General features: G+C 39.3%; 1 protein-coding gene across 1 annotated transcript; it reads left to right on the top strand.

Annotated features, from left to right (window-relative positions):
- The first annotated feature begins 1,299 nt into the window (after positions 1-1,299).
- LOC121950388 (aminopeptidase N-like) lies at positions 1,300-16,482 on the top strand. The gene is made up of 21 exons (XM_042496371.2): positions 1,300-1,638; positions 2,775-3,078; positions 4,573-4,715; positions 4,955-5,082; positions 6,455-6,581; positions 7,441-7,595; positions 8,612-8,725; positions 8,835-8,978; positions 9,706-9,771; positions 9,960-10,025; positions 10,119-10,291; positions 10,588-10,664; positions 10,911-11,044; positions 11,166-11,221; positions 12,577-12,724; positions 12,854-12,945; positions 13,161-13,268; positions 13,370-13,537; positions 13,967-14,107; positions 14,874-14,955; positions 15,565-16,482. The coding sequence occupies exons 1-21, from the start codon at positions 1,344-1,346 to the stop codon at positions 15,721-15,723; spliced, it is 2,880 nt and encodes a 959-aa protein (XP_042352305.2). The 5' UTR covers positions 1,300-1,343; the 3' UTR covers positions 15,724-16,482.
- The last annotated feature ends 372 nt before the right edge of the window (positions 16,483-16,854 follow it).

Raw genomic sequence — 16,854 nt, 5'->3', positions numbered from 1 at the left:
AAAAGAAAATATACATGAATTAATCAACAGTATTAACAGAATTAAACAACAGTTTTTTTATTTTATTTTTTAAAGCAGCCTGATGCACCGGCTTTTTGTAGCGTTTAGTGTAAAGTCGACACTAAATGCTGCATTAGTGTGACGCTAAACTCTCACTTTTGACAGATGCTCGTCTCAGCGTACACTACAACTCTGTCGACCACAGTCGAATCATCTTTGCTGATAGTGACGTTTCCACCTATTTGGATCCTAAGCTAAGCTAACCGCTGCTGTGGCCAGCTTCATATTTGCCGTACACGCGTAAAAGAAGTATCGACCATATACTATATTTCCAAAAATATCAACCTCTTCCTTCAAAAGCTGACATTATGTTATTCCTGTGTGTGATTTACCAACACATTCCTATCACAAGTCGTTACATATTGCCACTTTGTAGTGAACTTCTGTGTCTACATATTGTGCTCTAGATATCCTTCTGTGTCTGCTGCTGATGTTGCAGGATGCTGCTACCGTGATGTCAACACAAGCACATGGTGGTTATGTTTAGGTAACCAACGCTGGGACATCAACAAATGCACATACTGGCATGTGTGGTTAGGTTCAGGCAAAAGAGGTGCATGGTAAGGTGTAGAAAAAAACATTGAATTCAAATGGTAAGCAAAAAAGTCCAAGTTGGATCCATCCACCGTCCTTCTAGTCCACCAAATAGCGACCTTCATGCTCTTTATATTATGTTGTTACCAGCTGCGTTTTATCCTGATACTGTACAGCAACGAATCATGCAGATGCGAGAGGTTCTGTCCAGACGTCTGACGGCATACAATAATACCGCAAACAATTCTGTCCGTCCACGCTCTCAGCTGATGCTGTCCAGCGGCGTATCGTGCAGATGCAAAAGGTGGCTTTTGGTGTCAGGATCTTGTGCCAAAATCACTGTAAAAGTGACTATCGACTTTACAACTTTGGAATAAGAACGGAGTGGATTTACACAAACACTGTTAATGTAATCTCAAATATCCATGAGCTTCTACTTTAATAAAAATGTGTCCCTCCTGAAAACCTTAGGTATCCCAACTTGTGCACCTGTGGGCTTCTATTTTCAAAAAGTTTAAATTACAGTAAAAGTTTAGTCGTTTTAGACGTTATAAGTTATAAGTATGACAATAATTGACCGAGCCAATTATGTCTTCCCCAGGTGAGGCTGGTATTTACAATCCCGCTGTTAATGTATCACCTGGTGGAGTGAATAGGAGGGGAGATGCTGTCCATGGCTACATATACAAGTTCACCTCCTGCCCTTGTAAGCACTGTCTCAGTGTGGGGCTTCAGTACAGGCAGACAACATGGGGAAAGGTTTCTTCATCAGTAAACCTGTCGGAGTAGTGGCGATCATCCTGGGTGCAGGGGCCTTGGCTACGATCATAGCTCTGTCTGTTGTTTACGCACAGGAAAAGGCAAAAAATAATGAGGTCACCCCTGGAACAACAACAACCAAACCCCCTGTCACGACACCTGCCCCTTCCAATGAACCCTGGGACAAATATCGGCTGCCCAAGAACCTGGTGCCAGACCACTATAACGTCACCCTGCACCCGCGACTGACTCAAGATGAAACAACTAAACTCTTCATCTTCACTGGTAAGACTTTATGAATGTTATACTCAAATTTGATCTTCTTTAGCAAGATGGATGTTTTCAGACAAAGTATTTACATTCAGCTGGTTTTCAGGGTGTTAGTTTTGCAGAATCAAAGATTTGAGTTTGGAGGTTAGGAAAGAGGATGGAGATCAAGACTGATAGAAGGTTGATGAGTCACAGCTCTAAGAGTGCATAACGTACAAAATAAAATAAAACATCTCCTGCTTACAGGGATTTTGCATGAGCATATTTCATATATTCACATATTTAAAGCATTATCAAAATATTTTTAACCTGAGCAAATTGGCTTGATTTCTTTCAAAAACAAGGAAAAAGGCAATGAACAATTAAAGAAATGACAAGAAATCAGCAAGAAGTTAGTAAAAAAAAATACAAGAAAATTACCTGAAAATTTGTACAAAAAAGAAAAGAAAAAGAAAGTTAAATTAACACATACATTTTTCTCTAGCTTTTTTTCGCTCCTGAGACATTTCCCCTAGAATTTTAGAAAAATAATTTTCTCAGTCTAATAAATATTGAATATTGAATATATGAATATTTCCAACCAAATTGCTCACAGTTTTTTTTCTCCATGCTTTTGAAAGAATTTGCACCAACCTGCTTGGGGTTTAAAGGTTTAAATACCTGTGAAAGGCGTCTGAGTTACCAGAAATCAGAGAAGTCTTCAGCTTGTGATGTCAAGGGGTATAAAGTCTGGAGCTAATCTACAGACAAATGTTTGCTTTCTTTTGTCTTTTTTCATACTATTGTGGTGGTCTCAGTCCTGAAACAGAAAATGTACCCAAATATAAGATTGCTCTCAGTGACATCTAGAACATCTTTCCCAGTAGGTTTTCCATGGAGCTGCTCTAGTTATGCTTGATGACATCAAACTTTTGGTTTTGGGAAGAGTTCATGCTCATTAATATTTTTGTGCTGAGGGTTTTCGATTAGACATCACTTTGGTTTGAAGGGTCACAAGCCTGAAAAGGTTAAGAACCACTTTGTCAGGGTGACTCAACCTTTATCAAAGTATGATGTAAATAATTTAAGGCTGGATTCAGGTTTCCATTTGCCACCATCTTTGGGTTTGGTGGAGCTGAGGTTTAAGTTGGAGTTGTTTCATGTGGTTTTAGGTGTGTCCAGTGTGGAGTTTGTGTGCACTGAGGAGACGGACCTGATTCTCATCCACTCCAATAAGTTGAACTACACTAAGTTGGAGAACGGCTTCCTTGCGAGGCTCACCTCAGCTAGCGGGGCCAAAGTTCCCACAATCAAGTCTTCCTGGCACCAGACTGTGACTCAGTATCTGGTCGTGCAGCTGGATGGTAAACTGATGAAGGACCAGAGGTATCATCTCTACACTGAGTTTACTGGAGAGCTGGCTGATGACCTGGGAGGCTTCTACAGGAGTGAATACAAGGAGGATGGAAAGACAAGGTATGTGTATTTGAAATATAATTTGGGAAAAGTCAGTCTGATAAGTTGTAAAACATTCAGCAATAACAAAGCATGCAGGAATGTATTTTCAAATGATGAAACTGGTTTATTGTTAGTGAGATATTGGCGGCATTTCCTGCATGGACTTTAAAAAAACAAAAAAATTGACTCATCAGTGGCCTCTCTAGCCATGATTGTGCCACTAAAAGTGGGTATTTTGAAGCCAAAATCTGATACTTTCCTAACAATGAACAAGTGGTTTTAGTGTCTAAGCCTGACCACATTTTAACCACAGCAATGTTGAAAAGTACAGGTTTTACATATCTGCTACAGAATAAGGTGCAAATGTTATCCATGGTTTGCAGAAATCAAAGAGAAAGTTCCTCGGCTCAGACACATTTTTTCTCTGGACTGCTGCAAAATTATATTTCCTCTTGAATGTTAGTGGATATCCTGTTGTTGGTTTGCTGACGCCACTTGGGTAGATCATAATGTTACATTTGCTCCATCATTAGCTGCTAAAAAACTTCCCATGGACCCATCCCGTCGGATCTGCCCCCGCAGTGAAGGTTCCTGGCATCAAACATATTTTATGGATCTAAGGCCATGTTAAGACAAGAACGGCCAACAAAAAATGAGTCTTTCCTTTGCATTTTGAACAAAATCTATGTTTATATGATGACATTGAGGAAATAATCCCTGTGTACACAGATCTGCAAAAACAACCAAAAACACTGTAGTATGCATGCAAGGCCAGTAGATGGCGGTATCACTTTGTCATGACAAACCGTAAAAGAAAACCACACACCTGCACATTTAGGCGTTCCTCTACAGAGCGTGTAAGCAAACAAGAAGATGATGGCGGATTAAAGCAAAAGAACCAATAGTATTCATAAATGCAGTGGAGTCAGCAGCACGAACACAGCTCGGCAGTTCGCCATGGCTGTTAAACTAAACATCAGCTCCCAAACTGTTGTATTTAAATATTTCTAAGCTTTTTCAGTCTCTTGACCCTTGCACTTTTACCTGACCTGATGATGTTGTCACGTCATCTCGGAGGAATTATTTAATTCACAGGTTGTTTTTCATAGCTTACATTTTCTTACACTTATCATGTGCTGTTTAAAACAAATATCAAGATAGCCCAGGAGTTATGGTAAGATAGCGGACTAAAAACTGCGCTGTTCCACCCCATGTCATTAGGGGCTGCTGCAGGCCAAACCTTGACCAATAAGAAATGTTCCAGATAAATTCTCACGCCGGATGTGTGCGATTTTCAAAGAAAGTGGACAGTGTTGGAGCCTTTGTAAACTTAGTTTGTGTCACACATGATTGGGCAGAGCTTGCAGTTTCCCCCCGAGTGCTAATGTAGGATAAACAGATAGTGCTCAACACAAAAATCAAACTGATATAAGTTGGATCGTCTGACTGTTTGCAAAACTCCATTCAAGCCTTTTTTTAAACATTAATCTTAATTTGTATATTTTCTGTCAGGGTTGTTGCTACGACTCAGATGCAGCCAACAGATGCCAGGAAGGCTTTCCCCTGTTTTGACGAGCCAGCTATGAAAGCTGTTTTCCACATCACGCTGAAGCACGACAAAGGAACTGTAGCCCTGTCCAATGGCGAGGTAAAAGGTTAGTTTCACGACCATGAAAACGATGATGATGATTACAGTTTCAGAAAAAAAATTAAACAAAGGGATGTGGGAGGAGGACAGTGCAAGTCTTTTTGTTTTTACAGGTAGATGTAACCTAATTTTAGGTTGCCGTTAACACTGCAGACAACATATTGTGTTTAAGTGACACAAATTCAACAAAATAAAGTGAAAGGGATTAAAAAACAATAAACATGTTATTCTGTTTATCCTCTACAGAAACAAGCACTGATGAACGTAATCTGCAGACGACAGTTTTTGAGCCAACTGAGAAGATGTCCACCTACCTGTTGGCGTTCATCGTCTGTGACTTTGCCTCTATCAATAGCACCACTGATGACGTCTTGGTAAGAGACCCCACCGAATAGGTTTTGTCAGTCTTTCATGAATGCAGCTTTTATATCCAAGAAACTTAGAGGTGCTTTTTTTGCGAAGTGTCTTTTTTGATACTGCTGTTGGGAGGGAATGGTCTTTCTTTATTTGAGTAAAACAAAAGATTCATTCTTGTACTCATCCAATAATGTATCCTAAAACGTGGAGATGAATGATCATTTTAGAGCCTCTGGTTTCCTTGTCTCAAGGTCAGTGCCTTTTTTTAACGTGTTTTTGGTTAGATGTCTTAAATAGGGTCTGTGTTAAAACAAGCTTAAGACTTTCAACGTTTGTTCTGTGACATAAAACACATTAGTAAATACACTAATTGTGAACTTTGAAGCTTTTATGCGTCTAAAAAAAGGTGACTAAATGACGCGACAGAACGTCATCACGCCAAACACGGCTGTACAGCCTCGTAGCAGTTGGCGATACAACTGTAGTGTAGTTTGTTTTAGCCTAGCAATAGTTTTTTACTTCTGGTGATTGTGAAGAAAAAAACAGCTTATGCTGCTGATAGCTGGTTTTAGTTGGTTTTAGCTGGTTGAAGATGTGAGTGACCATCACAAGCTGGTATGACCAGCTAAACCTTCAAAAAATATGCGATGGTCAAACAACCTGGTCAACCAACTTAACCATCTTAAGCTGGTCAAACAGCAGGGAAGACTTGTGTCTATGTGTCTTTAAAAAAAGGTGGTTGCTAACAAATTGCTAAATGAGACTACAGAACATCATCGCTCCCAACGACATCGAACAGGAATGACCAGCCTTGTAGCGGTGGCATTTTTCACTGCAGTATACTTTGTTTTAGCCTAGCAGTAGCTTTTTGCTCCTGGTGATTGTATTGGGGCTTCATAATTCCTGAAAGTGGTGTTTATTTTTGAAGCGTATCTTGCTGAACAAAACAAGTAGGTATCAGAAACTTTTGTTAACAAACACAAAGCTTCTAAAATCCCATGGAAAAATCCCAAAGGCTTTCTGATAAGGGAACTAGGGCAACATTAGCTTCCAGGTTGGCCTACAGAAAAATGTCATTCCTGGGGCACTCTATACAAATGTAAATGAATCCACTGGGTGTAGGATTTGAAATTGTGACTCTGTTGCTGTCCCATGGTGGTATCTAAAAAGACACTGTTACAGAAAACATGTCGAATGCACCTGTTCTAAACCGCAAACAGGACTTACACCATTTAAAACAACTTTTACATGCTTTTAATCTAATAAGATCTGCACATAGTGGCCAATTAATGAGAAATTAAAGAGATTAAATGGTTTTCTGACAGTGATGTTCAAGCTAACAGTCATGTGTTTAATCAAACACTTGTGTTTGTGTCTTATTGTGTTTAGATCCGTATCTTTGCCCGGAAGTCTGCTATTAATGCTGGTCAAGGAGTGTACGCCCTCAACAAAACCGGACCCATCCTGAAGTTCTTCCAGGAGTATTACAATTACAGATACCCTCTGCCCAAGTCTGGTGAGTCCACCACACGCGATGATCTGATGCAACGCTTTGTTTTCATATCCGGTCTGCGTTCAAATTTATGATTATGATTATACTTTATTTGTCTCTGAGGGGAAATTTGTCTTGACACAGTGCTGCTTGCTTCACCGTAACATACAAACAAATCACATAGACATCACTTTAATTGCCCCATGGCAGCAACAAAAGACAGGGCACAAAAAACCCCATGACAGTCACTGTCAACAACAGCTTTATCTAGAATTTAAAGCCCTAAGTGCTAGTTGTATATTGCACACTCCTCTTTTGCACTAGATTTAACAATAAAGTGTGAGTGCTAAAATGCTTGTTTGTTTGTTGCACCTTGCCTTATTGCACTATTATCAGGTGAATTCAGCACCTTGATAGAGGCTGAAACGAATGATCATTTCAAGCAATTCTTCTTTCCTGCGTTACCTGAATATTTTTTTTCTGAGCTCCTTTCTTTTTGTAAAGCGAGACATCGGCTGTCAGCTCCAATAAAACAGCTGTTATTCTGGCCACCACATAAAATGCTCATCCTTCATTCTGATTTTTTTTTGTTTGTCATCGATTTAAGACTTATCTTATCGCCCTTTGGAGCAGGATCTGAGACGATCACATGCTGTATCAATTATTAACAGATAAAACCTGATGAACTTGATTGCTATAGTCTTTTATGATAGTTTAGGGTGTTTTATAGAGTCTTTGTTGGGCGGCTCATAAAGTACATTTTTTACATTGTCATTCCTAATTCTATAACCTGCTTCCTCCAGATCACATGTTTTAACTTTGGTACAGTTACGTGGTCAACTTCACAGGTATTGAACTACAAATTATGTCTTTCCCGATGCAGATCAGATAGCTCTGCCAGACTTTAATGCTGGAGCCATGGAGAACTGGGGTCTGATCACGTACAGAGAGACAGCGCTGCTCTACGACAAGACGTTCTCCTCCAACTCCAACAAGCAGAGGATTGCCACCATCATCGCTCATGAACTGGCTCACATGGTTAGATCTTAACACCGCAGATTCTGTCACCTCACAGTGTCTTGGCGCTGTGATTCGGTCTTTATCGGTTTGACAAAATAATTTAAAATCAAAGAAAATACACGTGGAATGATTGTGTGTAACCTGTATGAAAGTCCAAGAAGAGTATCGAGCCAGCTTACATAATTCTCGAATTCATGAGACTAAGTCCAAGATGAATCCTCAGTTGTGTCAAAACACGTTTCAAGTTCTAGCCTTTGAATGCGAGTCCAATTCAAGTCACAACTCTCGTCACATCAAATCCAACCCAGTCTCACTCTCAACTTTAGATGTTTTTATTTTGGCTTTATTCAACCACGTTAGTCTCATTGACATAATGTAAAAGCACATCAAAACAGAACGATCACATGAAGCACGTGCACACAAACAGCGTCGACTAAATAGATTTCACCATGTTTTTAAACTCATTCAAGGTCACCATTTTTTAGGCCTAAGACAGTTTTCCAGATTGTTCCATGTTGTAGGTGCACAGAACCTAAAAGCCTTTTTCCCAATTCAGTTCTGACTTTCGGCACAACAAGTCGCAAATAGTCCTGCCAATAAGACACTGAGGTTGTGGACGGCCACAACCTCAAGTAACACCACCTGTGTGTGTTGCATGTGGATGAAACCAGTGCCATCCGGCTGTCCGCTGACATAAAATAACGCCACCGGCTCTTTCCGAGCACGTTCTCATCTGACGCCATCGAGCTGCATCCCAGTTAAACGTGGATGGTAGTTTTCATCATCACGCTTGTACGATGAAAGTACTGACAGAGCGGACGCATTCGACAAGTTCGGACTTAGAACAGGCTGGCTTTACAGACTGTAAAATCCTTTGAGGCAAATTTGTGATACTGGGCTATAAAAAATAAAGTGGTCTTGACTCTAGTTCAAGTCTCAGGTATACGGGTCTTGGAGCCATAAAAGCTGCTTATGTCTTATTTAAATGTCTTTTTTCTTGGCATAGCATTCTTATCTTTTCTCCGTTCCTCTAGTGGTTTGGTAATCTGGTGACCCTGAAGTGGTGGAACGACTTGTGGCTTAATGAAGGTTTTGCTTCATATGTGGAGTACCTGGGAGCAGACCACGCTGAACCAGACTGGAATGTGGTAAGGATTTCCCTCCTAACTCATGGCCTCAATAATGAGTGTAATGTAGGATGATGGTGACACTGATCGGTAGAGTTTTGACCGTACTGTCTCATTTGTCTCATGATAGAAAGACCTCATCGTGCTCAGTGACGTCCACAGGGTGTTTGCCGTCGATGCCCTGGCCTCCTCTCACCCTCTGTCCTCTAAAGAGGAGGACATACAGAAACCAGAACAGATCAGCGAGCTGTTTGATGCCATCTCATACAGCAAGGTAACCTCATACTCTGGATCCAGCGGTCGAACCCTTTGCCAATCTCTGATCCAAAAGTGGAGCCGCTCAGGTTTCAGTTTTGTTTCAGTTTGTCTCACTTTAAAATTGTCTGTTCTAAATATCTGTTCTAATTTTGCTTGCTTGCTACGACTAATTGATGCACATGCTAAAATGTGCAACTACTAAAAGTACATTTTTTAGTTCAATTTTATCATCAATTGTTGACACTGTTTTCATGCTTTCCGCTATTTCTGCTAACCTGATGCATCACGCAAATGTTACAAATCGGCAACTCCTGAAATTTGAACTGAAATTTCCCAATTTCTCACTTGTAATACAACTTTGGAGTGCCCTTCATATGCTCAAATCTCGTAAATATGATATTTCGGAGGAGAACCTCAAGGCAGGTTAAGGGTAACAAAGTCTCCGTCAATAGGAAGACGTGGTGGATGAATGGATAAGACTTAGAGCTTTCACTCAGGCAGCTGTGGTTTGAGGTCTGTGTGAGTCAACGGTAGTGGACTATTTGGTTGTATTTTGACGTTGTTTGAACGCTTAGGAAGGGACAGCCAGGTAACATGTTGAGCATCAACACAACTTTAATTTTAGAACTATTTTGAACTACGACAGGATATTTTGATTTGACGTTTAAACAGCGGTCCTTCATCGTCTCAGTGTTACCTCGGCTGATTTTGAAAATCATTTCAAATTTGTTTTTCATCCACAGGGAGCGTCTGTTCTGAGGATGTTGTCAAATTTCCTCACTGAGGAAGTCTTCACAAGTGGACTCAGGGTAAGGACAGAACGGAGACAATACTTACCTGAAAAAAAACACATGCCACTGTGAAGCATTTCTTATTTGGATGCTGTTGTGCTTTTAAATTGGTGTTTGAGCAGCTGAGGTGATTCAGGTGAAGCTGAATCACCTCCAAACAAAGATAACCATCTGAACTCTCTTTGCTTTCTGTGTCCACCCTGCAGACCTACCTGGCTAAATTTGCATTTGGGAACACCGTCTACACAGACCTGTGGGATCATCTGCAGATGGCAAGGCTCTTTAGATTTGAACATTTCGCTAATGTTTTAATTGAAATGGATCTGACTCATCTTTTTTTTTTTACTCTTTTTCTGCTTTCACAGGCTGCTGTGGCTAATGAGTCTGATCTTCCTGACACTGTCCATAACATCATGAACACCTGGGTGCTGCAGATGGGCTTTCCTGTGGTTACTATAAATACCACAACTGGGACCGTATCCCAGAAGCACTTTCTCTTGGATCCAGACTCGATCGTCACCACTGAATCTCCCTTTAAGTGTGTACACACAAATCATTTTACTCTTATTACTTTTGCTACTAAGCCTGCTTATACTACTACAGTAGTATAATAATCCTGTCTTGACTACTACTATAAATTTTAGTATTATCACTTAATATGTGCCACTGTCACTTTATTTCTGCTCATATAATAATATAATATAATATCTAATATATAATTTTTCTAAGTTTTAATGTCATAATAGAAGGAATACAGCCCGCCTTTTCCAGTTTGTGACAAAATAACTGATTAAACTTTATATAGATGTAATAATAAAGTTGCTTATGTTACAGCTATCAATGGGTCGTTCCAATCCAGTGGATGAAGACTAAAGTTCCCCAGGGACTGAAATGGCTAAAGATTAAATCAGGTAGGATATAAATACAGACACCAACAACAGACTGGTGATCCCAATTCCAAAAGCCAACTCTTGAGACTGTATGATTTGTGTTGTGTTTTTTTGACGTTTTGAAAATTTTGCTTAATTTTTGCACAAATCTATAATGGACACCCGCCTATTGACATCATTCAAAACATAAAACAAAACTGTATTCTCCATTTCTTTGGTCTTGTGCATGCTTAGAATTAATGACTCAGACCTCCCTTTCTTCTTTAGACACAATTAATGAAATGAAGGCAACACAAAGTGACTGGGTGCTGGCCAACCTGGACGTGGTGGGTTACTACAGAGTCAACTATGACAAAGCCAACTGGGACAAACTCCTTAATGCTCTGAGGACCAATCATAAGGTATATTTTAGCACAACCTATAATATCATGCGATTTCTGCTTTTCTACGCTGATAATAAACATTCTTATTTATGTGAGTTGTTGTTGTAGTAGTGACGGGATATTGCTCTTGTTTTTCAAGGATATTCCGGTGATCAACAGAGCTCAGCTGATTGATGATGCCTTTAACATGGCCAGGTAGGTCTCTAATACATCATCATATAAAGCTGATGACAATAATGAAGAGAATGATCATCTAGATTACTAAGATATAGATAAAAAGATAGTAAAGCCAAAAAACTAATAAAGATGGTCCAGACAGCAACATCATTACACAAAAAATAGGGTTTATAGGAAAAAGGCAATGCTCTTATATATTCATGACTGTCCTAAAAAAGACATATATTACTTTTCCAGTGGTCACAGTTTTAAAAACATCCAGAGGAAGTATTTCACTGATATAAAGAGGGTCCTCACTTCAAACTAGAGCATCTATGCAGAATCAAATGCTTTTGAAATTGGCGCTACGCAGCCAGACAAAACAGAGAAAAAGGACTTTGTCTACTTGCTTTTGCTCAAGAGGTGGAAAACCTACAAATAGTAGTAATGGTAGTCGTACTGATGCAAACTTGTCTGTTTGACACAATGGCGGGCGGCTGATAACAAATGATCTTGTGTTGCAGTTACTGAAAATATTTGAGGTGAGAAATAGGCAACTAAACAAATCTTGGTTTATATTTGATCAGCACTGCTTAGTTTTAGAGTTTGATCTCTATTCTTTTGGACTACATCTAAACACGGCACTGAAATCCTCTGTTGTGTTTCTCCTGGGTGAAAGTCCTGTGTGGGTTTGACCCATCCAACTTTTACTATCACACGACATTGGTAGCAGGACACAGATGCTGCCACATAGTTTATTAAACAGTAAAACGCTAAAGACTTTTTAAAACTGTTAAGCTATATCAGTGAATCTGGCCCCCCAACCATTTTCTAATTCACAATAAACATTAAGTGATTCACACTGGGAATTGTTTCTGTGTTTTTAATATACATAAGGGGCCAGAATACGTGAAAAAGAAGTGAAATAGAGCTTGTTTATAAAAAAAAGTGCCAGTGAAGGATCCCTGCACCCCCACAGAGGCCCTGACTAAGCCCCTAATTTCCTAAAATCCTAGAAATGTCCTATAATCCTAGAAATCCTCTAAAATCCTTGAAACATCCTAAAATCCTGGAAATATCTTAAAATTCCAGAAGTTCTGATAATCCTAGAAACATTAAAAATTCTAGAAATGTCCTAAAATCTGGGAAATGTCTTAAAACCCTCGAAATGGCCTAAAACCTCAGAAAAGTTCTAATTTCGTAGAAAAATCTTGAAATCCTAAAAATCTCCTAAAACTCTTAGAAATGTGTGTGGGGCAGCTGTGACTGTCCCTTGGCCTCCTGTCATTTTGCAAAAGTATCAAAGCTGGTTGATCATCTGTGGACAACATGATGATCAAAGTGTGTTAAAATTTACAAATCCAATTCATTTTCACAATCTTTTACCCTCAAAGAGCAAAGATCGTTCCTACTGAACTGGCCCTCGAAACCACCACGTACCTGAACATGGAGAGAGACTATATGCCCTGGGAGTCGGCCCTCAACAACCTGGACTTCTTCTACCTCATGTTTGACCGCAGTGAGGTTTATGGTCCCATGCAGGTTTGTTTTCTTTCAGCCAAACATTTCAGCATTAAAATCTAAAGAGCCAAAACACAAACAAGTAACTTCCACGATTGTAATCTTTGTTGAATTTTGATATCTCCGTATCTCTTTCTTGCTTGTTATCAGGCTTATCTGAGGAAACAGGTCAAACCTCTGTTTCTACACTTTAAGAACATAACTGACAACTGGACTGACGTACCTGATGGACACATGGACCAGTGAGTAAAGAGACATGAGTGGGTGTCTTCTGCTGTTGAGATCTTTCTTTTAAGAGAAGCAACATTTAACTTGCAAATTAGTGAGAGATTAAGCTAGAGGGTCCTCCGTCCTCATGCACATTCTACGTGTTTTTTGTCTCTTGTTGATATTCCTACAATTTCAATTTCATTTAGCAGACGCTTTTATCCAAATTCCTAATCTGTTCGTCCTCCAGGTACAATCAGGTGAATGCTATCAGCCTGGCTTGCAGGACAGGTGTCGAGGAATGCCAAAATCTGACCAAGACATGGTTCAAACAGTGGATGGACACGGACGAAAACCAGTGAGTGTATTTAACCGCAAGCCACATTTTAGTGCTTTCAGTGCAAACATCTCTTCATCATCTGCGGTGTACTGAACTTTAAAGATGTCATCTTGCTTCAGGATCAACCCCAACCTGCGCTCCACTGTGTACTGTAACGCCATCGCAGCAGGCGGTGCTGATGAGTGGGAGTTTGCCTGGTCGCAATTCCTAAACACCACCATCGCCAGTGAAGCCGAAAAACTCCGCTCTGCCCTGGCGTGCACGAAGCAGCCCTGGCTGCTCAACAGGTCTGCTCACACACAGCTTTGTCAGCCCTTTCAAACCTAACAGAACTGACTTGATTTCTTTCAAAAACGTTCGGATGAAGGCAATGAGCAACAAAAGAAGAACTGACTCAGCAAAAAGTACAAGAAAATGACCTGAAATTAATAAAAATAAGTGAATTAATTAATGTAATATAATTTAAAATACAAAAAAAGATCTGGAAAATGTGCTTAAATTATAATAATTCTGTAAATTTTTGGAGCATTTACTATCAAGTTTTTAAAAGAAAAAAATGAAAAGGTTTAAATACTTATGAAAAGCATTTGAAAGCAGCAAAAGAAAAGTGAGGCTGCACCAGTATTTCAGATACTGTTATAAAGTGTACCCCAGCATATACAGTTACTGACCAGTACACACATACTCTGCCTGCTGCTCTGCTTGTACCATGTCAGGTACCTGGAGTATACTCTGGATCCAGACTTGATCCGAAAGCAGGATGCCACCTCCACCATTGTCTACATTGCCAACAACGTGGTTGGTCAGCCTCTGGCGTGGGACTTCGTCCGGGCTCGGTGGTCGTACATTTTCACTCAGTGAGTACCACACAACACTTTTTAGTTGCCAACATCACTGCATCACATGAAACACCGGAAACCGAACCATATTTGTAGTCTATAGCTGCGTTTCGGTAATCCCTAAGAAAATGTAATGTGAGGTTGAATGCGGTTATACGGCACGTTAGGTAACGTGTCTGTGACCTGTGATTTTCACATGCCGAACTGAAGCACCGACACATAATAAAAGATCCACTGCCTCAAAATCACGTAGCAGGTAGGCGGTTTTACAGCCAGCTTTATGATCATTGACAGATTTTATTGACCAAGCACGCTCACTATAAATCAAACAGCCTCAGAGGACCTTTGGTCCTGAATCATAAAACACGCAGGCCTCCTCTGACAGACGAGGTGCTGAGTGTAGTTTCACTGCAGCTGAATTAAGCTGGTGGTTTAATGTTTCACTGGTAGGAGATTTTGTGGCTTTTTTATTTACTATTAAAACAATAAACTGTTTTAAACTATTAAAAACTATTAAAACTATTAAAACTATTAAAACAATAAACTGTTTTATTTGTCATAGAAAATGCATTGTCAGTTGTATTATGCACTCTATTTTAACTTTACACAGACCATAAAGTGAACATCTTTGACAGATTGGCCTTAAAGATCAGTTTTAATAAAGTGAACTCGATGTAGGGAAACATGTTTTAAACAAAACGAAACAAAAAATTCCCCAAAACAGCACTTGGCAGAAAAGTGGACCTGATTATCGGTTATATCTCGGCCTTGTTTTCTCTCGCAGGTATGGTGGTGGATCTTTCTCCTTCTCCAACCTCATCAACGGAGTCACCAAACGCTTCTCCACTGCATTTGAGCTTCAGCAGGTTGGATATTAGACGCCTTTTTGTCGAAAATGTTTTTGAGTTTCTCTGTAATGATTTTGGCCCAATTTAACCCACATTTAAATATTTATCTTTACCTCTAAGGATTCATATGTTTTAGTCTCATTCACTTGGTTCATTTTTTAATCACAAAACACTAATTTTTATTGTCATTTATTAAAAAGTCCACGTCAGTTTTAACCATTGATGTATAGAAGGTACTGGATACAGCGCTGGAGGTGAGGCCCCGTTCAGTCCTTTAAAAGTACCTCAGAGGTACACAAAGTCAAAAAAGGTCGACGTCCTGATAAAATTTACCAGGATCTTCCACGTGATCGTTCCCATGGAGCAGGCGCACTAGAAAAGGCTCTTCTAGATTTTCCAAATGTTTTTAGACTGAATGCATCAAATCCTGATAGCGGAACAATCATTTTACGGACGATGCCCAAAAAACGTTATCCACTGATTTACGCAGATTTTGACTTGAGAACGTGTTGGTCCTACGTTTTTGTTTCAGGACTGCTGCAGTTTTTTTAATGACCCTTTTGTTGCAAACGGCTGCATCACCTCCTCAAACTTGACACTTATTTTATGTTTTGTTTCTTGTGGCAGCTGAAGCAGTTTAAGGAGGACAACTCTGAGGTGGGTTTCGGCTCGGGGACTCTGGCGGTGGATCAGTCCATTGAGAGAACCACCAGCAACATCAAATGGATCGCAGAGAACCAGGAGAACGTTCTGAAATGGTTCGACGATAACAAGCCTAAGTACTAATACTGGTTATTTGTGCTTCATGCAATTTAAGAGGTTTCTTTTTTCCATCAAAAATGCTTGGAGGAGGAGTTTTCACACTTCAATGAAAAGCAGATTTACTCTAGCTCCTCTTCTGTAAGGACGTACCCAAATCCGCTCACATTATTCGGGAAAGCACAGATAACGTGATGGAAACTGATATTACTTCTTTTATTCTTTTTTGTACATCGCTTCAGGAGCTCTTTTATTTCAAGAGTTTTCTAGATATTTAAGAAATTTCCTCTCCTGACACAAAGTAATTTATGTCAAAACTGAATTGTATTGAACATTATATTTTTTTTATTTATTGTTCAAACTTGATTTTTTTTCTGGACGTGACAGAATATTTAAACATCACAAGTCAAGCTGAGCTAATGTTTATATTCAGCTTCAACCTTTGATTTGACAGAATCAGAGATGATCTTCTGTTTCTTTGGCTCCATGTAGCAAACATAGCTGTGGTTATACATAATGTCTCCAGAAAATCTCATTCGCTTTACAGCTAATTCACATCAACCATGTACAATTTTATAAACTGGATATATGTAAATATGTGCACCTTTAAAAATGAAATGCTACATCTCCTGTGTCCACAGAATTTTGCTGTGAATTTAAAAGCACAATTTAAAAGAAAGATCATTTTAGAGACAACGATTTCCATTCTGTGCCGACGCTGGATATTTTTTAATATTTGATTGTACTCTATTACGGGAAAAAGAATAAAGACATTTGTTTAACGTTTACTGTTGTGCTCTGTCTGTCATCATCACGGCTGTGGTTCAGTTGTTGTGTTTGTAACAGTCAGTGGAAACCTTTGAACCCTGAGTCATTTGGTTTGATTTCTTAAAAAACAAACAAAAAAAAAACACATGAGAAAAAAAGGCAGTGAGCAACTTGGTAAGAGTAGAAATTGAAAGAAATAAGTAGATTTAGAAAAAAAATAAAAGTGTAAGGGACAAATTACCAGATAGCTATACTTCTATTTATGATAAAAAGATATTTTTAAAAATTATTTTAAAGAAGAATTAAAGTTTTTATTTTAAAAATGTTCAGGTCATTTCCTTGTTATTGTTTTTCCCCCGTTTTTCCTTACTTTCCCGTTTGTTTGCTTGT

The sequence above is a fragment of the Plectropomus leopardus genome, chromosome 7, assembly GCF_026936395.1.
Source record: "Plectropomus leopardus strain MGB_pleo_1.0 chromosome 7, ASM2693639v1, whole genome shotgun sequence".
In the NCBI taxonomy this organism is placed as follows: Eukaryota; Metazoa; Chordata; class Actinopteri; order Perciformes; family Serranidae; genus Plectropomus; species Plectropomus leopardus.
Note: the sequence above shows the minus strand (reverse complement) of the source record. Positions and strands in the feature narration are given on the sequence as shown.